This window comes from Equus asinus, chromosome 18 (assembly GCF_041296235.1).
Source record: "Equus asinus isolate D_3611 breed Donkey chromosome 18, EquAss-T2T_v2, whole genome shotgun sequence".
NCBI classification, from domain to species: domain Eukaryota; kingdom Metazoa; phylum Chordata; class Mammalia; order Perissodactyla; family Equidae; genus Equus; species Equus asinus.
In genome coordinates, this window is record NC_091807.1 from 27,192,769 (window position 1) to 27,220,579 (window position 27,811).

At 39.9% G+C, this 27,811-nt stretch overlaps 1 protein-coding gene across 10 annotated transcripts in view; it reads right to left on the reverse strand.

The window, feature by feature from the left end:
- The window catches only part of GRIK1 (glutamate ionotropic receptor kainate type subunit 1), a 362,404-nt gene that overhangs the window by 106,130 nt on the left and 228,463 nt on the right, over positions 1-27,811 (reverse strand). For all 10 annotated transcript variants that reach the window (XM_014866436.3, XM_044750995.2, XM_070488745.1 and 7 more), the window contains exons 3-4: positions 24,514-24,771; positions 13,896-14,077 (exon numbers count right to left, since the gene is read on the reverse strand). In XM_014866436.3, the coding sequence (XP_014721922.1) occupies positions 13,896-14,077; positions 24,514-24,771 (440 nt within the window). The remainder of the gene's footprint in view (positions 1-13,895; positions 14,078-24,513; positions 24,772-27,811) is intronic.

The window sequence follows — 27,811 nt, forward strand, 5'->3', positions numbered from 1 at the left end:
CAAAATTGTGGGTTCTCTTTTAGCGATTAGTCAGAACATAAGATATGTATTCTACACATGCTGTCATTCAGCTTTGTGTGTGGTTTTTTTTTTTTTTTTTACCTAATATTCCCCTTTGTACCATCTCCTTTCCTCATTTAAAAAGACTTAGTACATTGTTTTAAATGCATTTTGCTAGGTTTCTTCAATTCTTTGTACAACAAAGATACAATGAATAAATAAGTAATTATGGTTGGGAGAAACAATAATTTTCTCCCATAAAGAGAAGTGAACTATTCAGATCTGATGTAGCTGGGTTGGGTTAGAGTAATAAAAACGTCCTCTCAACAAGACACAATTCATAGTTAACCATACACCTATGTCCCTGCAGAATCAATTGTAAGAACTGAAAAGAGACTGTGATGGTTAATTTCATGTGTCAACTTGACTGAGCCAAGGGGTGCTCAGGTTAGACATAATTTCCAGGCGTGTCTGTAAAGGTGTTTCAGAATCACAATCAGTGAACTCAGTAAAGCAGAGGGCCCTCCTCAATGTGGAAGGTATTATCTAATCCACTGAGGGGCTGAATAGAACAAAATGGCAGAGGAAGGAGGAATTCACCCCTTTATCTTCCTGCCTGACTGGCTGATCTGTACATCAGTCTTCTCCCGCCCTTGAACTGAGACTTTCACCATTGTTTCTCCCGGTTCTCAGGCCTTCGGACTCGGACTGGACCTAAACCACCAGCTTTCCTGGGTCTCCAGCTTGCAGATGGCAAGAAGAACTCAGCCTCCACAGTCACGTAAACCAATTCCTCATAATAAATCTCTTCGCATATATATATCCTAGTGGTTCTGTTTCTCTGGAGAACCCTGCCTAATACCGAGAATAATACAAAAAGACTAAAATCCCTGCATACTTATGACTTTCCATTTTCTCTAGATAACATAATCCTTAAACCAGCCAGAGGAAGTGTGTTTGATACCTATTTGAAGGCTTTCTCTATGTTGTGCTATTATGGAAATGCAACATGAACATTCTGTTATTTCAGTGGCTAGAAAATAATTAGTTTTCATTTCTTTGTAGTTAAAATGAATCATCAGAAGGTAGAATAAAACTCATTGGCATTGACTCTTGAAAGAACAATTCTAATGGCCCCACTGTTATCAGTATACTCTGGGATACATTATCACTCATTAACAATGGTGGCCCCACCTCGGCTCAGCTCTCTCTGGAGATTTTGCCATAGAACGCTCACAACCTTCTTCACAGTAGCATCGACTCTCCTCAGTCTAGCCCTGTTGTCCTTGGCAAAGATTATCTCTTAGATTTAGGTGGGTGAAGTTATCACATATCACATGCAGACTGAGCAGCACAAAGACCATAGTTTAGTTTGTCTTAAGAGCCCCCATTCAAGTCTATATGAAGACGACCAAGATAGCTTGTGGGGTCTAATTCTTGTGATTGGTGACAGAGTTGGCCTATAAGATAACTGGAACGTCTCTGGGTAAAAGTCTTCCAATAACACGCCCTGGTGTCTTAAGAAGCCTGTGCCATATTTCAACCTGCTCATTTTCAAGAAGGCAATGCAGTGCTAGGGAGAAGCAACAAAAAATTCTCCACAAATTCTCAGCATCCATTGCTAAAGGCAATCCATGTGTCACAAATAATTGGCGTAATGCTGCTATCATAGTAGCAAAAACTTAAAATGGAACCTGGAGTACTCCTAAGAGATTTTGAGGTATCTTATAATATTTATAAGGGTTTTTATGACTACTTCTTTCCGTTGAAAAATAGGTGTCTTAGGAGTTTATATTGACTAACCTGAAGAATATTGCTCCTTTTATAGCCTTCTCAATATCGGGATAAATTCTAAACCATCAGACCTGATTTCCACTCGATAATTTCAAGTGAACAACTTCCAAATGTGTGACATGCAATGTGGCTAAAATAAGGGTTTTATCTCAAGATAGAAATAAGTTATTTCAGGATAGGAATAATCTTCAGGAAACCAGGTGAATGATATCAAGTCTCAGAGCAGCAATTTTATGAAGAAATTTCGATCTCTAGGGTGTAGCTCTTTCTCAACTGCCAACTGTGGTCCCTTAGGCTGCATCTACACTATCCTCTGAGCAGGATGCACATTTAGTAACACAATTTTTAATCTCGGTCATCAGTAGAACAAGTTAGGTATAAGCAAGCCTTTAGACCAGTCTTTATTGTTATAAAAAAAAAAAAAGAGAGACATTCATGCCACATGGAATGATTACAACTTACATCTACAAAAGTAACAGTGGAATGTAGAAAATAGCATTGGATCCCAGAATACCTTGACGTATAGAAAATACCCGTATCCTTATGGAGTAGGCCTACTAGAAATGTCCATATCCTAATTTCCAGAGTCTATTAATATGTTACTTTACATGGAAAAAGGAACTTTGCAGATGTGATTAAGTTAAGGATCTTAATTTATGGGAAGATTACCCCGGGGTATTACTCTGGATTATCCAGGTGGGTCTAATGTGAACACGAAGATCCTCATAAGATGGAAGCAGAAGAGTCAGAAGGTGGAAAAGATGAGGTGAAGATGGAAACAGAAGGGAGAAAAGACAATGTGATCCGGGGCTACACACCAAGGAATGAGGACAGCTCCTAGCAGCTGTTAAAATGCAAGGAACTGGATGCTCCCCTGAAGCCTTGACAAGGAATGCAGCCCTGTCAACACCTTGATTTTAGACTTCTGACCTCCAGAACCGTAAGAGAATAAATCTGTATTTTTTTTTTTTTTTTTGAGGAAGATTAACCCTGAGAAAACTGCTGCCAAACCTCCTCTTTTTGCTGAGGAAGGCTGGCCCTGAGCTAACATCCGTGCCCATCTTCCTCTACTTTATATGTGGGACGCCTTCCACAGCATGGCGTGCCAAGCGGTGCCATGTCCACACCTGGGATCCAGGTCTGTGAACCCCGGGCCGCTGAGAAGCAGAACGTGTGATCTTAACTGCTGCACTACCGGGCTGGCCCCTAAATCTGTATTGCTTTAAACCACTATCTTATGATAATTAGTTACAGCAGCAAAGGAAACCAATACACCTCATTTGCTCATCTTTCCATGATTAAGGCACATGAGACTGTACAACTTTGATATTAATATCAGGTACATGTATCAAGAGCAAAATGACTTGTTTGAAGTGAAAAACTTTATACATTTCTCTGTGCCCCTCCATTCACATACACATACTAACCACGTGCATACAAGCTACCCACAAAGGAAGTTCAGGGTTTTTCCTTCCATTGGGCTGTGGTGTTACACCATTTACAAACCCAGGCCACCTTCCTCCTACCTCCAAGTGAAATTCAAAGAACAGCAAAGGATATTCCATAAAGTGTTGGTGAATGAAACAGCTGTTTTATTTGGGAGTGTCTTTCAGTCTTAATCCCTTTATAGGCTTCTCTCTCCAGAGGTATGGTCAGAAGGAGAAGGGAAGCTGATGCTAATAGATATTAATAAATGGAGTGGAAGCCAATGAGGTTTAGTTTAGCTTCAGAAGATAATCCCACCAGAAGAGCCAGATTGCATCACCGGGTGCACAAGAAGAGATTATGCTCTTTCAGGAATACAGACTGCAGACAACAGAGCAGGAAGAAGAGATTTCCCCTGCAAAACAAAATAGGCCACCTGGAAAATAGGAGAGCGGAGCTTTTGGAGGATTACATGAACCTAAAGAATAAACTCTGCAACATCTGGGGAAAATTGGTGGAAGGACGACGTGTCAGAAAGTGGAAGAAAAGTTTTAACAGCAAAGTACTGAACAGGTCCAGAAGCTGGAAAGTTAACAAAGAATACATTGTACTCTTTTTTGCAATAAGCTTCTTTCATAATGGTGGTAATAAAAACTATACCTCAAATTTACTTGAAGGTAGCATTTTGAGAGAGAGATGGGCATGCAGCCATTAAATGGCGGTCTTGCTGGTCTCATAAAATATCTATAGCCTAGTAAAGTCATCATGAATCTGGGTCCTGTTTCTCAGCTTTTTTGGCTTTTTGGATGACTAAATTTTGTCAATTTATCTGATAACTATCAGGCTTAGAGAATAATTATTTACATCAGTGTTTCTCAGTGCATTAGAATCTCTAAAGAACTTTTAAAAAATACCAATGCCTGTATCCCATTTCTAAATATTCTGATTTATTTGGTCTGGGATATGTTCTAGGCATTGGTATCTGATAAAAGCTCTCCAGGTGATTTCCATGAAGCCAGAGCTAAGAACCACTGATTTACGTTAATCGAACTCATATTGTTATGCCATAGCAATAATGGTCATAGCTACTATTTGCTGAGTACTACAACATGTCCATTGCTGTAATAAGTTCTTTATATGCTATTGGGGAGGAAGTATTATCCTCAATGGATAGATCTGAAAGATGGAGCATAGTTATAGTATTTGAACCCAGGTTTGATTTGAGTCCTGGGCTGTTTGTGCTATATTAATTTACCAATTGATAATAGGAGGTGTATGTGGCAGGAAAGTCAATAATTTGCACAAAGTCCTTCTGGACTGTGAGAAACCAAATAAAAGCATATGGTTGTTTGGTGAGAGCAAAGTTAGAACCATGGGAGTTGTGGCTTTATCTTAAGAATGAATCCAGTAAGCTGAGAAAGTTTGCGAAGTTGCCCATCTCTTTTCGAGTGAGCCTCCTGTCCAGATTGCTGGACCCAGCTGTAAAATGTTGTGCTTTGGATGATCTTGCAGGTACCACGTCTTCCTCTTTTTGCCAGGAATTCAGACCCACATTGCTCTTCTATTATAACGTCTCTTTAGATATGAAAATTAATTAGATCCTGATTTTACATTCCTTTGGTGATGTTTGCAAAGAACTGTAATCTCCTGAATGGATTTACCTTTCATCAAGAAAGGAGCGTTTGTCAAAAAATTGTAACAGATTTTGTTTTTTGTTAAACTTTTTAGTAGATATAGTAATAGATATTTTTGTGTACTAAATGTTACAATGGCAGCAGGCACAATGTGGAGAGGGTTTTGCATGGCATGCTAAACAATGTGTCCTTTATACTGAAGACAATGAGAGGGTGAAGGGAAGGGCTCAGAAATTTCAAACATGAGAGTGATAGGTCAGATATTTTATTTAGAAAGAACAGTTTTTGAGGCTACATGGAGGCTGGATGGGGAGGAGGGGGGAGGGGACTTGTGGCAGAGAGATCAACGGTGCTAATACAGAAGGAAGATGATGAGAGAGTGGAGAAAAGAAGGCTGAATCTGAAACATATTCAGAAGGTAGAATCTACGTTTGGTAACTAATAAATCAGAAAGGTGAGGGAGAGTCAAGTGGATTCTTAGGTTTCTGGCTTGGGTCAGTGGATGGTATTTCTAGGCACCAAGACAGGCACAGGAGGAGAAACTGGTTGGTTGGAAAAAGATGAGGAAGAAGATGTAATGTTTTGAGTTTGGCATGGAGGTTTAACGACATTGGCAAAATCTTCATAAGGTAGAGAGACTTGGTAAGTTGAGCTGACAGGAGACTTGGGAACCACTGCTGAGATACAGTGTGATATAGTAGGAGGTGATGTAGTGATAGTTGAGATTGGGAAGCACTGTATCACTCTTGTAGTTTTGTCTAGACATAATACCACTAGTAATATTGATGATGATGATCTCTAACATGTTGAATATTTCATGCATCAGTGGTGGGCTTAATTACTTATAGGCGTTGTCATATTTAACTTTTCTCAAAGTGAAGTATGAACTATGACATTTCCAATTTACAGATGTAGAAAATAACAAATCACTGGGTCCTCCACTATATCACCTTATTCAAAACATTGGAGTTTTTTGTGATGTTTTATTTCCCCTTTACTCTGGTACAGTCTTTAGCACATAGAAAACATCCAACACATGTTAACTGAATAAATGATGAAATTTACATCTTACAGGGTTACCCTCATAATAGAAAGGATTTGGCCAACAGTCATGGGGAAAGTAGAGTGGAGGGATCTTTTTGGTAAAATCTTGCATTTATGAAGGGTTGAAGAAGCAGATGTGGTTAACATGGAGAAGTGATTTTTTAACCTACTTCAGTCTTCAGGCTTCTTTAGGGAATCTGGTAGAAGCCAGGGATCCTCTCCCCTGAAAAAGGGATACTGGGGGGCATGAAGATACCCCAAATTTTGAATAAAGCTGAAGTTCACTGATCCTGCTAGAGGTTTATGACATGCTTTGCTATACACATGTTCAAGTTCTTTCACGACTTCTAAGTTACCTCCACTTCTGTTGCAAGGATGATTTCTCTTACCGCCTATTACAGCCAAATTTTGTTGTAGCTAGAAGTAAGCATTAGAGCATTTCTGAGGAATACACGTGATTTTTATTACCTCCTAATTCAGATTGAAACAAATCTAAGTCATTTTCCAAATCTGCTCTTTGGAGGTTTTTTAAAATCTGCAAATGATCATCCCGTATACTAAAAATATGGACAAATTGCAAATCCCTTTAGTAAATTGTTGGTTATCCACAGAGGTCAATTAATTCTTGTGTATCTTTAATAACATACTCATATCCATGAACTGCTTCTTACCACCCAAACCAACTATGTGCTCAGGAAATGTAAATAGATTTTAATATTAGACTGAGAGAAACATAATCAGAATGAGAATGTGCTGCCAAAATAATTATATAATAGACTACAAATTATCATCCAGTTAGTATAAATTGAGATTTATCATTATTACGCTGTCAGAATTTATCCTAAGTAATGAACTTATCATCAATTAACTGTCGCAAAGACTACCAAACGACTCTAGGAACTTTAAAAGAGAATGAACTGCTTAATTAGTTCCCCATTTCTTTGAGAGTCTACTAAGTACAAGGCAATGTGCCAGTTCTTTGTGTCTAGACACTAGTAAGAGGATTCTTGATCATTTGGGGGCACGGAAGCTCAGAGCTGAAGGGAACCTCAGCAACATTAGAATCCAACAATCCTACTTTACCGATGAGGTAACCGGGTTGAAGAAGAGTCAACAGACTTGCTCAAAGCAGCATATTGAGAAGGTCCAAGCAACTCAGGTCATAGACACGTTAGACCCTGGTTTGAAATTCCAGCCTTGCCATTGAGTGCATGACCTTGGAACTTTATTTTTCTCCTTTACAAAGATGAGATAATTTGAGAGGATAAAAAAAATCTCATTTCGGTCAAATGCATAGCACATTCTGGCACACAGTGAGTACTCAATAAATGGTAATTATTTCATTCTTTTAGGGGAAGAGCAAAATTTGACACTGGATCTCCCAACTTTCAGTGTAAGCGGTAGTCACTGTCCCTTACTGCTTTAGAAATGAGCTTCATAGTCTCCAACCAGTTTGTAGGCATTGGATAGCTATGCTCTTGTCTTTTTGTCTGAAGGGGGCAGAGATTTAGGTTTTTTATTCTTGTTTTCACTGTTGTATCTTCATCATCTTCGATCAGTGCTCAACAAATGTGTGTGGAATGAAAAAATGAATTTCTCTCCTGTGTCCCTACCACATCCTCTGCTCGGCTTCAATACAATCAGCATTCCTTGAGGACTTGTGTAAACTAGAAATGATTGGATGTTTGAGAATAAAATGGAACGATTCCATTCAAGAAGTGCAAAACTTAACGAGAATGCATTCCAGGTGCCATTGCTAGGAGAAGCAGTTGACGTCTTGGGATACACAACATTAGCAGAACAGGATACTTTCTCTTCCTATTAAATCCTGAGATAAGATGCAAATTCCAGCCAGCCACTTGCTGGCTCTGTGACCTTGGGCAAGTTACAAAATCTTTCTGAGCTCTTTCAGTTTCTTGGAAACAGAATATTCTCATAAAAATGGACTGATTGATGCCATCACCTACTTAGCACGTGACTGGCACACAGTAAGTCTTCAGTAAATAGTAGCGCCTAAAGTCTTTGGCCTATTTTATGTGTTTATGACTAGAAATGATGGACTTGAGGATCTGACTTAGTAGGTGCAGGTTCCAAACACAGTTTTGCAACCTCTTTGCATGTCGCAGCTGTACTGCTCAACTTGGTGTTTTCTGTCCTGAAAGTTGAAGACTGAGAGTGCTTCTGTCCTGTGGAAATATGAAATGAAACCCATCTAACCGCCTCTGTTTGCCCCAGTCACCGCTGGTAGGCACAACTTATATGAGGAAACAATCGATGCACAAAATTATTTAATTAATCAGCATTGCCATAGCACTTCCCTGGAAGAAGGAAGCCAGGCGTTAAAAACACATTTTTTCCCTGGCCTTGTTTTTATGTTAATTGAAAGAAAAGAAAAAAATAAGAATGCACAAATGTTGACAGGAGAAAACGCAATATAATTCGACAAAATATTTTGGTACTAAAACGTTTCCTGGAGACTAATGGCTCAATTATAGCTTAATACTCATTGCCAAAAGTGTTGTGAGGGGAAAGAAAAAATCTCTCCTCTGATGTACTTGTTCATGTAAACAAGGGAGCAGGTTCCCTGTGTCAGAAACAGTGTGTTCCCACTCACCCACTGGCTGCTCTCCAGCTCAGGGAATTGGCCCAGCCCTGAGGCAGCTTCCCTGCTGGATAGAGCACCACACCGTCCCTCCCTCCCCATCAGAGAACCATTAGGATGCCAGGCTACTGTGCTTGAAATAGGGACTTGTGTTCTCAATTCTATTACAGGATTTGAAAGTGACTATGCAGTTCTCCAAAGAGGCCAATTTATTTTCAGGTAGTGGAATCATAGGCTAAAATGCATTACAGTTCTTAATAATGTAGGATTTCAGGGGTTGAATGAAACCTTCCTTTTGAGGAAACTGAGGCACAGAGGAGCAACTTATTCAAATGTGCTTGGCGGAGTTGAGAGTACGGAGGGGAGGGGGAAGGAAGGTGATTTTGGAGATTACTTATTAAGAGCTCCTAGCACATTTCTTGGATCACTCATTCATCCATTTCATGAATTCATTCAACAGAGCTCTACTGAGTACTCACTATGTGTCAAGCAATCCAGTAGGTTCTGGGGATTTAGGAGACACAGACAAAGAAGGCTTCTGTACTCTTGGAGCTCACAGTATACTAGGGGATATGGATAACAAGAGAAGGTCCTTAATTAATTATAGATTTTTATCTGGGTTACAGAACAACCAAGTAGACTGCAAGGTCATAGGGAATCAAGAGACAAGTGTGAAGGATTAGGTGAGGCCAACTTTGGGAAGAAACGTTGCAGGTGTTGGCAACTTTAAGTGCAAAGATGGTGAAGTGGGAGAAGGAGGGCATGTTATGTGACAAGGTAGAGTGCCTCTGAAACAGAGTATCAGAGGCCCAGGCTGGCAAGGAGGCTGGAGAGAGAGGCAAGGTCAGTTCACATAGGCCACAGATTTTGGCAGTAAGAGCATGCTCAGTATGTGGTAGATTAAATTATTACTAACTTTGAGCTTCAATGTTCATTTGCAAAAGAGGGATCATACCAATTATATCGAGGGTTATTGTATCAAGTAAAGAAGATGGTTGCTTATCACCCACCATGGCACTAGGCCCTTGATAGGAGTTCCACCTGGAGTTATTTCTACCCTGTGACTCTTCTTTAAATTCATCTCCCAGAAGCCACTGAGTGTGAATAATCACATTCAAAAGGAGCAAGTGAGGGTGCAAGTAGGGTGGGCAGTGAAGAGTCAGGTGGATGATGGGACTTGGGGGAAATGGGTCAGGCAGGGGCTGGGACCTGGGGTTTTCACATTGAAGGCAAATTAAGTAAGGATCAGCATCCTCAAAAAGCAGAGGATGCTTGCTGGGAGGCGGTGGGTGGACAGGGAGAGAAAAGGACACCAAGTGACCTGATGGGTCCCATGCGCATTTATGATCCCATGTGCTGCTGATTGTTGGGGCCACTTTTAAATGGCAGAACTTCATGAAAGCAGTTTGTTCATATGAAAGCCCTGCTCTTCTGTAGCCTAATCGAGTCTTGACATTTGAATTTCTAACTAATTTTTGGGAAATAACTTTTCAGATTCTCATCATATAGTACTTGTTCAATATGAATAGAAATAATTACTTCGCTAGAGTGATTAGCATGCCCAAGAATAACTATAGACTTTTTCCCAATTTTTACTTTTAGATAAATGTCAAATATCTTCTTTAAAGTGCATTTGATTTCTTTTTTCTTAAGAATCATTAAAAAGTGGTAAAACACGATGAGTTGCAGAGAAGTACAGGAAAATAATGGAAATATGCATGAGAAGAAAGCCAAGTTGACCTGGCAGAGAAAATTTTCTCAGCAGTGATTTTATTTTATTGTTTTGAGGAAGATTAGCCCTGATCTAACATGCACTGCCAATCTTCCTCTTTTTGCTGAGGAAGATTGGCCCTGAGCTAACATCCATGCCCATCTTCCTGTATTTTATATGTGGGATGCTTGCCACAGAATGGCTTGATAAGCAGTGCGTAGGTCTGTGCCTGGGATCTGAACTGGCGAACCCCAGGCTGCTGAAGCTGAAGGTGCGAACTTAACTGCTAGGCCATCAGCCAGCACCTCAGCAGTCACAAAGGAAGTCAAAGTTATTCATACTAATTTCTTCCAAAGGAGACCAGCAGCAAGTGCTTGTGTTTTCCCCAGAAGTTTCTGGAAGCCTACTTTAGAATGGAATTGTTATCCATTCAGAATGGGGGCCCTTCAAGGTAAAGTGGGCACACAGGCTCTAAGATCAGGTGGGTCTGGAGACCATATGGGAGCCTGGCTATGCAAAGAGCGACCTTGTATGGACACTTAACCCATCTGAGCTTCAGTTTTCTCAACTGTGAAGTGAGAATACCAAATTTACCTCAGGGGTTGGTTGAGATCGCATGAGACAATATACAGGATGCCAGGTGCCAGTGGTGGCACATGAGTAAAAGAGATAGCTCTTTCCTTCCTTTCTTTCCCTCTGATAGAAAAAGACTGGTTAAGTGGTGACTGGAATCAGGACCCTGAACCCTCAGCATTCCTAGAGAAGCACTCAGTAGATGGCAGTGGGAAGATTTCTCTTTGTTTCCACAGATTGTTGCCCAGGGCTAATGCAACAAGTCAAACTGGATCACACAGAGTATTGTGCCTCATTTTGTATTTATTTATTTTTTTGAGTAAGATTAGCCCTGAGCTAACATCTGCCACCAATCCTCCTCTTTTTGCTGAGGAAGATTGGCCCTGAGTTAACATCCGTGCCCATCTTCCTCTACTTTATATGTGGGATGCCGCCCACAGCATGGCTTGACAAGCAGTGCGTAGGTCTGCACCCAGGATCTGAACCGGGGAACCCCGGGCTGCCGAAGCAGACTGTGCAACCTTAACAACTGTGCCACTGGGCCAGCCCCATATCGGACTTCATTTTGCCTAGAATAGAAAGTCCAGAAGTCTTCAGTATCACTTTTCAAACCATAACAGCCTCTTGGAGGTCCCTTAAGCCAACCTGGGTCCTCTACTGCAATTGCAAAAAGTGCGATTGTACTTTCCCAAGCAGTAAAGTAGGGCTCCCACGCTGGAACCTTGACAAAGGTTTTCCTCCCTCCCCAATATTTGCAGATCATTAGTCTAGAACAAAAAATGGACGAACGTTCTCTTTAGTCGCTTCCCCTAAGCTTCACAGCCAATCTTACCACTCACGTGATTAGGAAAGTAAACAAGATAAACATGTGAAGAGAGAGAACGGAGAAAAAAGTAAGTCCATAGTTATTGCAAAGCTGGACTGATTTCCCTGCTTCCTGCCCCCTTCAGACATTTCTTGAGAGGGCTTCTCTTAGAGGGGTTTTTAGTTTGTTTTTTCAAAAATTGTCATTCGAATGTTGTAATCTCTATGCTACCAAGAAAGAGTCACTTTAATTCCATGTATCACAATGGAGGGGAAAAATTTAACAGATCTTTCCTATGCCCACCATGCATTTCTTTCGCCTATTCTAAGCCTGCCCTTTGGGAGAGATGTGGCCCGTTATGGGAGCCAAATGGGTATCTAACCAAGAGAAGTCTCATCAGCATATCATCCTCTTAAATGTGGCGGAAGTCCCCAGCCTCTGTCATAGCAGGTTGTTGGGAAGGGGGGCTTCTTTGCATTTTGCGGGCTACACATAAAACCTGGATGTTTTTCTCACTCTGGTCCACACTCCATTATACACTTTAATGAACTGTATTAAAGTTCTCTAATGAAGCCTTAAGATAGAGGGTTGCTGATTGTATTTATTTACCCTTAAAGCTCTTTAGTTGCTGATATCGCTGCAACATGATTGCTTTCTTTAGTGACAGATAATTATAATATCTAAAGATTTGTTAATGCAACTGTAGGCTAGAAGTAAGTAACAGATGCTCTCCGCCTAACTTGAGAAGCGACATTCTATAGTGCAGAAAGCACTGGATGGGATAAAGGAGGCTGAGTGCCAGTTCCTGGCTGTGTGACTCTGGGAAAGTTACTTCATCTCCTATAAAGTGATAGGATTAGCCTTGATAATGTCTAGGATTGTTTCCAACTGCTACTTTAGATATGTTCTATGATACTATTAAATAGAATTTTTAGAGTAACCATCCAGGAGATCATAGAGACATCCAGTCTACTTGCCTGATTGTCTCCTGTCAGTGCAGTTAAAAACTTAACTCTGAAGTCAGTGGCTTCAGAAAGATGCCTTCAAGTATGGGATACAGCACTGGAAAGTCAGGTTGGATGACTGCTATAAGAGGGCTCTTCCAAGGGATTCACAAATCCACAGTCCTGCATGTGTGTGGAGAGATTGGTCTACTTATGAAATTAGTGCCCATTACCAGTCAACCGCACAGCACACTCCAGACCTTTAAAACTAGGGAGTGCAATGACAGCTTGTGCCATTTCAGATAAGAACATTGCCTTATGCCATAGTAACCACTTAAGTTAAATCCAAAGAGAAACCCATTAGGCCACATAAATATAACCTGGCTATTTTTACTTATTTCCCCCCAAATTCTATCCCCTGATCTTTTATTAATGCTTCTATTTTAAACATCTGGTTAGCCTTTCCCATTGTCTTTGTGCCGGGATTTCGCAACCTCATACTATTGGCATTTTAGGCTACATAGCTCATTGTTGTGGGGGATGCCCTGTGCATCGAAGGATGTTTAGCAGCATCCTTTACCACTTGCCAGTAGAGTGCCACTGTCCCCAATATGACAACCATAAATGTCACCAGACAGTGCCAAAAATTCCTGAGGGGGCAAAATCACTCTGAGTCAAGAACCGCTAGTCTATGCTTTATTTTTTTAATTCTGATTTTTCTTTGCTGGGCATAAGACCAGTGCTATATCTTGAAGTGCTCAGAAATTATTACTCTGTTGTCGCTATTATTCTTCTTAACATTACTAACAGCTTTCATTTATATAAGATTTCACAATTTATCAAGTGTTTCCTCCTCCATCATCTGTGGAGATTAATGCATGGCGGCTCATTGTCTACAACAAATTAGGAGAACCATCTTTTGTGTGACTGTCTCTGTGTTCCCTCCTCACTATGCTTGGAATCCTGCATGTTTGATGAAAGAGGTCTTGCCATGAGGAAGATGTATTTAGGACAAGTCAGGCATTGTGTAAATGAAATCCAGCTCAGCCTTTTCAGTAGACATAAAGGAAGAGATGCTTAATCACCTTGAAATGACACCCTTCTCTCAACCTCTGCTGGCCGGATCTACATACCTCCCAGGTGGTACACAGGACCACACATCTACAACTACATATTGACGGGTGGCTTCATTGAAATCCCTGAGCCCTTTGGCTCTTTAAAAGAATTCTGAAAAACTTCAATCTTCAGCCTAAACTGGACTGCTACAATTTTATCCTGCTGCACTAAGGGAAACCAGATGGCATTTTTGAGAAAGAGAAATGAACATTTCCCCCACACTTCCGCCTCCTCCCTGCCGTCTTACCTGCTTAAGGATTTCAGCGGCTGTTTCATGTGAACAATCAAATATCACATAGAACTCCTTGCCCTTCTTCATCTCCTTGAGTAAAGGCTTGGCATCTTTATTCCCAGAGGGCAGCTGGCGGATTTTGATTTTAATGTTATATCTGGAGGGAGCTTTGATGAGCTCTTGTAGACGAATTAGACCTAGAAAATGACATCCAATCATGCAACAAACTGTTCTGTAGAAAAAGTATTTGTTTATTGCCATTTACAGTCAAATTCATATCACTCTCAAAATGTATCAAGAGGCCACCTACCTAAAGTTTACACTATTGACTTCTCATTTATCATTCCTCTTTCAGTGGTAGATTAGACTGTATTTTCCTCGTGTGGGTATGTGTGGCTTGGAAGCACAATTTTCCCAAGTGTATTTTGAATTTATTTAGAATGCAATTGTCCTCTCCAGCTTTCAGCCAACACCTTAAATCTTTAACAAATCAAGTCTGTAACTGTAAAATGTTTGCAAACAAAAAGTTGCTTGAAGTTTCCAAAGGTGCTACATGAAATGGATAAGACCTGCTCACTTAAAAAAAACAATGGAATACTAGAATTTCTTGGGGCTGTAAACCTTTGTAAGCCTTTCATCAAGTATTTATATATAACATACTGTTTACCAGCTAATTGGTTGGGCTGCTATAAATAATCTTCCAGTTCCTGCCATACAAACTATTTACAAATGACTCATTATATTCTCTTCAATATAATTCCACGTAGACTTGGAAAATGTTTCTTGATAAAGAAAAAAGACCATAAGATTTTTAGATATGATAAAAAAAGCAGAAACAAAATGCTTTAAAAATCTACCATTGATAATTGCAGGAAAGTATATCCAGCCAACTAACTTGATGGAGAATGTTTGATTTATCACAGATATGAATCTACTGAGCTGCACTGTTTTTTGACAGAAGTGCTCTGCTAGGGCAAGACAAACAGCTGTATAAAACCTTTCTCTTATTTCCCCAAATGTTAACTGATGCTTGCTACACTGTGTGATGTTGGTTCTCTCTCAAGGACTCCCATTGCATTGGAAAATTGACTTTTACTTTTTTTATTACACACTTCTGTGCCTTCAGGATTTGTCAGCTCCAAAAAGTCAATAGGAAATATTAAGCTTTATCAGCATTCAGATGGAAATTGTGGTATGGACTGTGCAAGATAGAGCATGGATGCCAGCTACCTCTGGAGTTGATGCATTTCTTTCATTGTCTCGTTTTATTTAGTTATTTTTTTCCCCCAGAAGCTACATTTTTGTGACTCAAATGTTACAAGTTTCCTCCAAAACCATGCTGATGTACAGTAAATTTGTCATTAAGTTACTCTTCAGAGTCAAATGGATGGGGCAATGAGAGGAGGAGTGGTAGGAACAAATCAAGATTTAGCCCTCGTCATCCATTTTTATTTTTTTACATAAAAATGGAAAGTGTGAGAATGATAGCCTTCCTGGGCTCTTGCTTGCTTTCAAATCAATCAACCTGATGGAAATCTCTCAAGTACCAATAATGAACCACTTGTCCTCTTACTTCCAGAATCTGTTGTCCTGAGCCATGATGAGTAATAAAAATGGAAGAAAACGGAGCACAGGACATGCATATTTGTTATTTGTTATATTTGTTAATCCTCACAATAATCCTATGAAGCAAGCATTATTATCTTCATCATTTCAAATAGGGAAACCAAGGCTCAGTGTAATTAAATAACTTAGAGCAACAAAGATGGTTCGGAGGAGCCATGGATTCAGATTGCTGTCTGTGAGCCCAGTGTTCGACCCTTCCACTTCACCATCCTGCCTTACAAATACAAATTGTTGGTGCTGAGGGAGTGTATGTAGCTTTGGGTTGTTTGATGAGATGAAGAAAAAATAGAAACAGGGACTCATTCGCTTTTCCTCTTTACCCCAGGTTGCTTGCCTCTCTCTTCTGTCTTTTCCTATTGCCCTCCTGCTTTGCAATCACATATAATTTTTTTTTCGCTTGAGCATGACCACAAAAGGAGATCCACGTGACCTTTAAATAAAACGGGAAAACCATTTTAAAAGCGCATTTCACATGAGTTGCAGTGAACTGCTCTTTCTTCTTTGCCGAATGGAATGTCAGTCTCGAAGTGCGTCTTCCTATCTTGATGACTCACACACACGTTTATGGCATTCAAAGTCGAATATGTTTTCTCACTTCATTCGTTAATTTTTATGGGAAAACATTTTCTGGATGCTCATTTTATGCCAGGCCCCATGCTAAGTGCTGGCGGTACAACATGATAAGGTTCTCACAGCCCATAGGAGGATTTCATCTCATCAACTCTTATGATGTGGTTGGGGCATCAATTACTACTTAATTTTATCAATTATGAGCTGAGGTCTATGAAGCCTCGAGTAGCTTGCTCAAGGTCCTGTTGATGAGGATCAAGGCTGCCCCAGGGAGAAAAGCCCAAGGCATCCTGGCCTACATACTGATCTACATCATCCTCTGGGAAGCACAGGACATACTGACCTGATCCAACCTGATCTGATTCTTAGCCAAAGTTATAGGACCACCCACTCATCTGCACTGATACCATTTTAATGACTGTTTTACATAATCTTTCCTTTGTCTTGTAAAGAAATAATTCACATATCTATGCCTTATAAATTTAGCCCTACCCTCAACCCATGCTGCAACTCTTCACTGCCCATAGGTCCTGTCCCCAAGCTACTCCATGCTACTCTCTGAATAAAAAAGCACTATGGCCAGACCTTGCGAGTCCAAGAAATCTTTCTTTTGACTCCTCAGCTTGCCAAGCCTGCATCAGTGTGACTATTAAGTGGCAGATCTATGGCTTAAAGCCAGGTCCACCTGCTGACTCTCAATCTAGGGCTCTTTTCACCAAATCAGTGGCCCCTCCTGACTTTTAGATTTCAGATCAACTGACTGAATAACTAAGTATAAATAAATAACTGCATAAATAAACAGAGAAAGAAACCCTTGGACCAGCATAAAGTTCAACCTTTATTTGACAAGTGAGGCCCTTAATAAACACACTTCCTCCTCCCCTCAAAGAAAGTGACTATGCATTTTCACAATTGTTTCATAAAAGAAAGTTATTTTAATGTCAATAGAGGAGAAAGAAGAACAACTCAGACCAGTTTCTAATTGGACTAAATTTATCTTTTGGAAAAACTCACTATTAAGCCCCTCATTTTCTCCTTTTTTCTACATACAGGTGAATCAGTCACTAGAAGGGAGAGGACCAGCAGATTTAGAGATTACAGACTCAAATTATGGGAAGAAGAATGAGCTGGTGAGTCTTACATTTCTCTTCCCAAAGCAATGGTTTGCTTAAAAAAAAAGCCCTCTTCCTTCAATAGCAAACATTGTAGAATTTACAATTTAAAAGGCTTTTTTAGTTCACAGGAGACAAAATTTCAAGACAGTTTTTCCTTTTATTTGCATTTTGCAGGAATCCGTCACTCATTTGCACTTCGTTGTAAAGAATAGCTAAAATTATTTGCTAAACAAATAATTCCAGGACTTCAGGGAATGGAAATTGTTTCAGACACACCTCCTAACTTTGCTAATGGTCCCCCTGGGTTTGGATGCTGGCCTGATGGAGTGACCCAGTGCTTCCAGGACTGGACTCCAGTTGCAGAGAATGGTAATGATACACACAAAGCTGCTAACGGTGAGTGATGGGTTTCTAGGCCTCCAAGTGGAGGCACTTTAAAAATAAAATGTAGATCAGGAGACAACCAAATAAACCCAGGACTCTTCAAAACTGCAATAAAACTGACCAGGACTCTTCAAATGTGTCTCATGAAACAGAGAGGAAGGCTGAACTGTTTTAAACCAAAGGAGATTAAAAGGACGTGACAACTACATGCAAAGAGTGATCCTGGATTCAAAAAAATGCTGTAAGGACAATTATTGGGACAATTATAATAACTGAAATATGGTGTATATATATAGAGAAAGAGGGAGAGTGTGTGTGTGTGTGTGTGAGAGTGTGTGTGTGTGTGTGTGTGTGAGATCAAGTCCTGTTTATTTTAGCAGCATAAACAGCAGAACCAGGAAGGAGTGCTGAGAAAAAGACAGCAGTCCCCCGACAGGGCCAGATCCAGCACAGGCTCTGTCTGTGTGCGTGATCAAGGCTGACCCAGCAGCCCCCATCAGCCTTTTCCTGGGAGGAGAGAGTATGAGGACAACATGGGCACAGAGGACCTCCATGAAGGTTGACTCTGGGTCCCTCTGGACCAGGTGAAAAAGGCCAGACGGCCCACAACATCCTTGGCCAAGAGCACTCCAAGCTGGCTGTCTGTGCCTGGGGCAAAGCCACACTCTGGAGGAGAAACCCTGGTGCCTTCTGGTCACTGGGAAGGCCCCAGTGTTTAAGAACAACCTGTACTGAGGTCTTCTGGCCAGCAAGCACCTGCTCCCCATGTCCTCGGACATCTCTGCAGAGCCCTTTCTTTTTACTATTATCATGTTTACATATGATAATAGTGTTGTATTAGTGTTAAGTTTCCTGTATTTGATAATTCAGTGTGGTTATAACAAAGAGGGTCCTAGTTCTTAGGAAATACACTCTAACGTGTTTAGGGGTAAAATGGTCATGATGTCTGTCGCTTAATTTCAAATGGTTCAACAACTACGGTTATTGTTGTTGTTATAGTTGTTTTCATATTGAGAGAATAATAGAGCACTAAAGCTCTATTGGCCAAATGACACCAATGGCTGAATCTAGATGAAGGGCGTACAGGAGTTTCCTGTGTGTTTCTTGCAACTTTTCTCTAAGTTCAAATCTTTCTAAATAAAAAGACCAAACATGGAGATATAAGAGAATACCAGAAGAACCTTCTTCCTCCACTCCCATCCCCAAGAATGCAACTGGAAGCTACACTTTTGGTTTGAAAAGCGCTTTAGAGCAAGGAGCCTATTTATTTCACGGGAGCTCGACCGGGACTCCGAATACGGAGATAACTTTCAAATATGTTCAAATGGCCAATTCTAAACACTTGCTACTCTTTGCACTCAGAGATGGCACAGAAAAATGCTGATTTGCATGCACATCGAGTAACTCTGGGAACAGGTGGAGCATATGGAGGAGAAAAAAAGAACCTGCTATTTCCAGTGAGTGTTTAAAATTTCCCATGCCTCCTCCTTAAGTAATAATAAACGTTGCTATTTACATTGCCCCTTTTTATGAAGTATGCTACATGCCTTATAAATAGCTCAATAAACCTCAGAATATACCTCCAGGATGGATAGGTGTCAGTGCTATTTTGCGGTAAGGAAAGCGAGGCACAGTGAGGTTGTTTGGAGCGGCCCCGAAAATGAGTCACAGATGCCAGGAATTGGAAGGGACCGTAAAGGTCAACCCCTACTGGAAGCATGAATCCCCTCTATATAAGCTGCTGCTGAACACCTCGTCTTTTGAGAAATTCTCTACCTCACATTGAAGCCCAAGCCATTTCTGGACAGCTTTGGTTATATTTAATGAGCATCAGTTCAAATGCAAAGTACCTCGGTCTTTCTTGAGTCTTAATCCAATTCCCTGTTCATTAAACCACGTCAGCGGGTTTGATGCCATAAAAATGATTGTAATAAACCACTGGGACCCAAAAATAAGATCGCACATTTTAAATGTTAATTTCTTCTTCATTTGAACTTAGAAACAGGCAAAATGGCATTTCACAAACTTATCGGTGTATTAATATACCCAAATCTAATAAGGTTCTTAAGGGAATCTATCTTCCCTCCAGAGGGGAGGAAAAATCAGAACTGAGAAATGAAAATGGGTAAGTGAGTGAGTTATCTGGGGAAATAGAGCACTTTCAAGTGCAGATTTCATAAATATGACTTTTCGAAAGTGCATCCAAAAAAAAAAAAAAAGCTAGAGGCTTCCCAAAAGAAAAATTGTGTCTCTTAATCGCAAAGGACCTCATAGAAGAGTCTAGTCAAAATGTTTGAGATTAACTCTGTTGTAGTTAGCTCCACCGGCATATTTTGGTCCTGAATTCTGGCTAATGTTAATAGTAGCTAAAAGTGATACACCTGGCGTGCAACATCTGAAGATGGGTTTCCTGGGCAGCCTTCTGAAAATATGAATAGGGTTCTGGTCAGGGGATTGCAGTGGGTGGATAAGAAGAGTAGAAAAGAGTGAGGCAGAGAAAAAAAGGAACTTTCATTGTGCAGCTATGTCAGATGGAATTGTGGGAGGGCATGTAGCAGAAGTGTTGGCTAGCACCAGTGGTCATGACAACACAGTGGGGTAAGTTGTGATTGCTGAGGTGAAAGGATTCCCTTATTCTTCTACTTGGCACTATGTACAGAATATTTTTCATTTTGACTTGGTCACCATTGCCAAAATGTCTAATTTTCTTCAAGTCTAATTTTCAGCCTCTGTCAAGATTCTTGGTTCTGGATAATGTATTCTTTCTGTATTCTACAGGAAAACGGAGGGAAACAAAATAGATCCATCAAGTCTAAGTCGCTATTTAAATCCGGTCATAAGAACAGCTATTTCACTTATTTACAGGGTGGATGAGCATATTAAATGAGTTAATTATATAAAGTATTTAGAACAGGGTGTGGCATATAGTCAGCACTCAAGAATTGAGTTACTATTGGGATTTTCATGGTTATCATTTCTTTTGTGTTTTCTTCTTTAATGTTTCTTTCCATCACTGATATTTTTATGTATGTTAATCTTATGTCAAATTAACTCTCATTGCAAAGCTTTGAGACTATGGTTTAGTGACAGTTAATAGCTCTTTATTGTGGCCTGCAGTTTAGAAATCTCATGGCTCTAACGTGTTGAGATAAACGACTTAAGGCAACCACGGTTCAAAAAACAACCTCTTAAAGGCTATGTGTTGTGAACTCAGGGCTAGAGGCATCTGGCTGGAACTCACTTCCTTGATGGCCTCATCTAGTCCCATCTATATGCTGAGGACTCCCAATTTAGTATCTCTAGCCCACACCACATTCCTGAACTCTAGACTCATACATTAACTACCTCCTAATCACCTCCATTTGGATGTCTAATAGACATCTCAAATTCAAGCTTAACATGTTCATGACTGAACTCTTAACATCATCCTTATCCCTCCAAACTAGCTCCACCTTTACATTTCCCCATCTCAGGTGATGGCAACTCCATCCTTTGGCTTAGACCAAAAGGCTGAGTCATCTTTGACTCCTCTATTTCTTTCTCATCCAGGCTCCACTTCTTCAGGGCATTATGCCAGCTCAATATTCAAAATATTTCCAGAATCTGGCCATTTCTTACTCCTCTATTCCTATCACCTTTATCTCTTGCCTTGATTTCTCTAGGAGCCACCTGTTTTTACCCTTGCCTCCCTATGTTTTATTCTCAATACAACAGCCAGAGTAATCTTTTCATGATGTAAGTCTGATCATGTGGCTCCTCTGCTGAAAACTCTGCAAGGGCTTCCCATTTCATGAGGAGCGGAAGCTCCTCCATGGTCCACAAAACCCTCTATGATCCACAAGGCCATCCTATCGGACCTAGTGTCACACCATCCTTCCCTGCTCACTCTGATCCAACCACACTGCCCTCCTTGCTTGTTATAAATAAAACTTTATTGAAACACACCACCCTCAATCATTTACATATTGTCTATGGTTGCTTTCTTGCTGCCTCTGCAGTGTGGAGTAGTTGTGACTGAGATCTTATGGCCCATAAAACTTAAGCTATATACTATCCGAATCTTCAGAGAAAAAGTTTGCCGGCTCCTGTTCTACAGAAATGGCTTGGGCTACATTTCACTAAGATTGGCCTTGAGAAAGCAGAAAGTGCTGACTAACCTCCACACTGCATTTGGTGCTCAGCTTCTCAGCTCTTTTTTGATGTGTGTGAAGGGATAGAAGCCAGGCTTCCACCAGGGGTCTAATGAAGCAGAGGGGATGACCAGTGAGCAGCAATTCTCATTGCCTCCGGTCACCTCTGAATGTGGGAATCAGAGAGAAGTAGGTGACTGATGAGAAGAACATCCAGGCAACGGAGAAAGAGCGAGATGAAGCGAGACAAAACTTTTCTCCCCGCAACAGTTCTCTAGGGTCTTCCTACATTTTCGCTTTTAGAGGACAGAATTCTGCTTGTTGGTGTTTAGTGAATTGAATCTTGTCCTTAGAGACATGCACAGTGATCCCATTGATTCAATGGGCGTCATGGGCCATTCATTCCCACAGACATCTGTGCTGGCTTTAGGCTATTTAGCAAACTCCTAACCAAATCCCAACAAAGTGTTTTTTAATGAGTACTTAATTCTGGTGTGAGGGCAGGTGCTGAGCACACCTAAGTCCTTTCTTTTCCTTCAGGTTTAGCAAGTTTCTCCTTTTTATGGTTTGATAATTACTGCAACCAAAACCCTGAGTCAAGCAGTATTAAACCCACTCAAAGTCAAGAGATGCCTGCTTTTATTGATCTCAGTTGACCTGTTTACTCTCTGAATTCCAATTTAATGGCTCAATTGATTATTCATTTGCATTTTTAATGTCTTTGTGAGCAAAATCATTTTCACATGAATCATCTCTAACTTAATGGGCAACATACAAACTCATTTTGGATTTTCAATTTCAGCATTTATGGAGCAACTGAGTTCAGGTGAACTTAGTGATGAAAAGGAGATTTCAGTTTCTTGTACAAGATGATAGAAATGATAGTTTGATTTTTCTCTTGTGCAAAAGCACCATCACTTATGGGTGCTCACCTGAAATCAGAAGGATGGTTAGGACATCAACTTTTGTGTCATCCTTTTACAAATTGTATTTTGTCTACACACAATTTGAAATCTACAATTACGCTCACACCTGGAGTTGAACTCTTCCTTAAATGCAGAAGTTTCAATATCATTCATTGATTTCTTTTTCTTTTAGATGGTCCTGCTTTGCTGGAGATGGTAGAAATAGTGAAGGAAAATTATACTATAGAGTGTACTATGTAATGTGAAACAATATGATTTTATCAGCTCACGGAATTCTCTATTTACAACGGTATGCGACACGGAAGATCTGACTACACTTACGTTTACAATATAATATTCCATCTCAAGGCTCTTTATATATGCTTGTGGAGTTCATTTGATAATATGTTTTCTTCCTTCACAGCGAGCAGGTGAAGCTCTAAAAATATGACTGCCTGTGGCTTATGCTCCCCAGTAGGACCGTTTTGAATACAATATTTATAAATTATATATCCAATCACCTACCCTTACTGCTTCCTAAAATAAGATGAAGTACAAAAAATATATAAATGCATATTTCCAGCCAGAATAGTCACTTTTATCTGACAGTTTAAAATGAAACCAGAGTTTAGTGCCAAATAGAGGAGGCTCCCTATCCATCCTCAGGGGAACAGTAAGAGCTAGTGCTTGGTGAAAATGACAGTGAAGAATGAAATACTATTAAAAAGTTTGAAAATGATTTGCTTTATTAATCTTCACTGATAATTTTATTAGTCTTGTTACCAAATGTGTAGATCAAGAAAAGGAGCTAATTTTAATTCTTGGAGAAAAGATATTCAGAAAGTAAATAGTATTATTCCTTCCACACGTTATTACTAAGGCCTTTCCTATATGCCAGGATTATTTGGGAAGTAGATTATAAAAATAAGTTAAAATTCCAATTTTTAGGAATTCCTAGTCTCACAGATATGGAAACAGATCGTTGAAACGTGTGATATAATGCATATATTTACAAAGTGGTATTGAAGTCTATGGTGGTCTCAGAGAGCTTCAAGGTAGCAGTGATATTTGAGCATGATCATGGAGAATGGGCGAGCTCACCACCTTGGGGGCTGTGCAGAGGATCGTCATGCACAGTGAGGAGCCAGCCTCAGAAAAGAAGAGTCGGGATGAACGTGGGGGTATTAAAGGAATGATTGACTTTTCATTCACAGCTGATGTGAAAGAATAGGGAATGTAGAGAAACTAGTGCCTGGTTAATGAAGATGTAAAGGGCTGAAGAATGAACAGATTGAAATTAGAAAGACAGACTTATGTAGACAATGGAGAGTCATCAGAAGAATTTAAACTGAATGAACCACATTTCCATCCTTCATCCTAAAATAGTAGGTGGAACTTTATTCAGGGCTCATCACAGGGGGTTCTTAATCTCTTTCCCATGAAATGGTCCCCTTTATTGATACAACCTCTCACTGGATTCCTCTTTGTTAACCTACTTTAGAAACTTTTCTAGATATTTACATAGCTACTTATAAAGCTGGAATTTTCAAACTTTCTCGGCATTATTTAAAGAATGGAATCATGATCACAGTCAATATGGCTGGATAAATGAAATTACATCTTTAATATCCTCACTGGATTACAACATTTATCAAAAAAGTGATATTTCTTTTAAAAAAAATCCCCCTAAACATGATGATTAAAGGAACATCAGAAAGGATCAATTCACCAAAAGGAATTGGAATTACCTACACATGGCGTTCCTAAATTAGAAACTCCATTAACTTCACGTAAAAGAGCATTTTCAGAGTCTCCACCTGATGAGTTTAATGCCTATAGAAGACTCTGGTTCCCTTTGTTTGGACCAGACATGGCCAGGTGAAGTTTTGTGGGAGTCCCATACCTGTGCTGTCTTCATACACCACGGTCACTGTTTTCCAGTTGTAGTAGAGGACCAGATCCAGGACCGCCCTGCTGATAGCTGCATAATCTGGGTAGAGGTTGATGTAAAACAAGTCTTTGTTGTCCACTGAGGGGTGTTTCCAGCGGGTCTGTATGTGTGGAACTTCGAGAGCATTGCAAATAGACTGCACAGCACTGACGGAGGAACTATGAGAAGGGCCGAACAGAGCAGCCACACCGAGAGCCAGCTGGTCACACGCTGATGCCCAAAGACAAGGAGTGGGTGGAGAGGGAGGAAGGGAAGGGGGAGAGAAAGAGAGGTTTGTGAATTTAATCTTTCTTTAATATCGCTCTATTTATTTTCACTATTGAAAACTTTCCTCTACCCTCCATCTGTGTGCTGAGGAAATATGCTTAATCCAACTTCCAGTATTCCTGAGATACTAAAATACTGGGAGGTGTAAATGTAGAACTGATCAGCAGCACATCACGGGGCCAACTTCCGGCAAATAAAAATGAGTGGCTGGGCTCACTTCATTACCTTTAATCAGCTGCATCTAAATCTCTTGCTTGGTATAGTGCTTCCCAGGAGCACTGATAGCTAATGTATAAGCCATTTGCCAAGTGAACGTCATGGGGATGAAGTTCTATCATATGACAGGGTGGCAATGAAGATATTAACGAGGTCATAGAATTCGGAACACTTTCTGGGTGGCTGCAAAGTGCCTTAGCTCCTGTCTCCCCACAACCCAGAAAAGTGTTCCAGGCTATTGAAAAACCACTAAAGAATGTTAAGTGACACTAATACCTAATTAATTACAGAATAATAGGATAGCATAGCTTAAAGGGATCTTAGAAGACATTTTGTCCAACCCACTAGTATCAAATACAATGGAGTGAGTCAGGGCCACTGAATAATGGCAGAATTGTCCCAGAGCCCAGAGAACCAGCTCAAGGTCAAGCTTCTCTATACCTCAATATCACCCAACGTGTAGTCTAACAAAATCAAGTGGATATGCATTTAAAAATTAATATATAATATTTATTTATTTTTCACATTAGAAGATTATATACACTCATTAAGAGAATTTAGACTATTTAAACATGTAAGGAAGAAAAAAAGGCCCTGTAATCCCACCATTTTGGGATAATATCTGTTCATAGCTAGTGTTCCAATTTATGAAAAAATTGAATCATTATATAGATACAATTTGATACACTGCTTTCTTCATTTAACACTAAATTTATCACTGAAAGCATGCCCTTTCCCCCAAGTCACTATGATCTTCAAAAGCACATTTTTAGTGTTTGTAGTCTAGCCCATTCCATGAGTATGTCATCAATTATTTAACTATTTCTATGATACTGAACATTTAAGCTGCTCCTAATTTTGGTTACTCTAAGTAATATTATTGTGCTTATCTTAGTTCTCATATTATTCTCTGATTTTTACGTTACTTTCTTACAGTAGATTCCCAGCTAAAAATAAAGGGCATTGAGGGCTGGCCCGGTGGCACAGCAGTTAAGTTTGCACGTTTCGCTTCTCAGTGGCCTGAGGTTTGCTGTTTCAGATCCTAGGTGTGGACAGGGCACCGCGTGGCAAAAGCCACACTGTGGTAGGCGTCCCACATATAAAGTAGAGGAAGATGGGCATGGATGTTAGCTCTGGGCCAGTCTTCCTCAGCAAAAACAGGAGGATTGGCAGCAGATGTTAGCTCAGGGCTAATCTTCCTCAAAAATAAATAAATAAATAAAAAATAAAGGACATTGATCTTTTTTGGTTACTTGATATATATTAACCAAATTCCCTTCCAGAAAGGTTGGGGCATATTTTCTTCTACAATCATGCAAAATAGAGCCTACTCATTTTATGCTGGCATGAATTTATGCTGGAACTAAATAAGTTTAGAGGCACTTCAAATTTATATTTTAATGCTAGTTTAAAAGAATTTGGAAGTGCTGAGAGACCATAATTGAGTATTTGAATTAAGCAATAGTAAAATTTATAAATAAAATTGTGTTAACTTTTATAATAATGTCATTCTACAAATAAAAGTAAGTAGAAAAACCATATGGCTTTGTCAAAATCATCTGACTTGATTTAGAGAGAAAAATTAATAAACAAAATTTTGAGTGTCATATTCCACATATCTATGGGACAGCAAATGTTGACAGTAATTCGCAAGGAAAACTTTCTGATACTGTGCTTTTTGGCACTGAATTACTTCGTGAGATATGAAGACGTAATTTTCTGCATTAAGTGCCATAAGCGTAAACTGCCAGTGTCCTCAGAGGTTCATTTTCTGTGCTTTCATTGGTTAGCAAGATAAAATGAGAGCTCGAGAGTACAGAAACTGTTGTTTTGTCTGGCATAGATGATGGATTGAGATTCCTGCTAATATTTAGTCTTGGGATGCTAATATTACTTGACAGAAAATCAATCCTTTTGAATTCTGTTTGCCAGCAAATTACCAGTTTTAAGAAGCTTTGGGGGTGTTTAATTTACGAGTATGGCAGGTACTTCAGATCACAAAAAAGCCTTCAATTTTTGTGTGGGTTGAAATATCATTGTTAAATGTGGTTGGCTTTCTAAGACACTCGCTCAACGATGTTTGTGTGTGCACATGTGTGTGACAAAGAGACAGGGAGAGAGAGAGAGAGAAAGAGAGATCTAACTCAGGGATATTTATGTGAAGATGCCTTGTAAACTTCAAAGTGTTGTATAAAGTTTTATTATTTGTTCATAGACGACTCTGATCTATGTAGTATCTGCAACTCCGTCAACCTTTAAAACGAAAATATTCCTATGGTCATGCGGTAGATAGGAAAAAATCTGATACTATTCACTTTTTATCTGTGCTCCCTGGAAAATAAGTGTTACATTTTGTTTGTAAATATCAGAAAGAATCTTTCAGAAGAGTATATTAAGTGAACTTATCTGATGATCCCAACTGGGTTAATTCTATGTAGAAACAATGAGGATTTAGTTACTTAGAAATCAGCATGAACATGGCATTCATTGTATCCCATTTCCTTGTGTGTATTTAATGGGGAAAACACTTTTCTGTGAGGGAAAGAGCCCCTTGTATTCTGGGGTGATGAGCAGACTTTGTTTCCACATAAACATCTGTGTTGAGTCTCAGCAGCTCCCCTCTTAGAAGCCACATTTCAAGTACGTGGAGTGTGACTGCGCCTCGAAGAGTCATGTTGGAAGTGTCTAGGGGATGTGTAAACAGGCCCCACAGTTCCAACGACTCCTTCCATAAGAGAAAGTTTGCAGTCTACATATAAATTAAGTT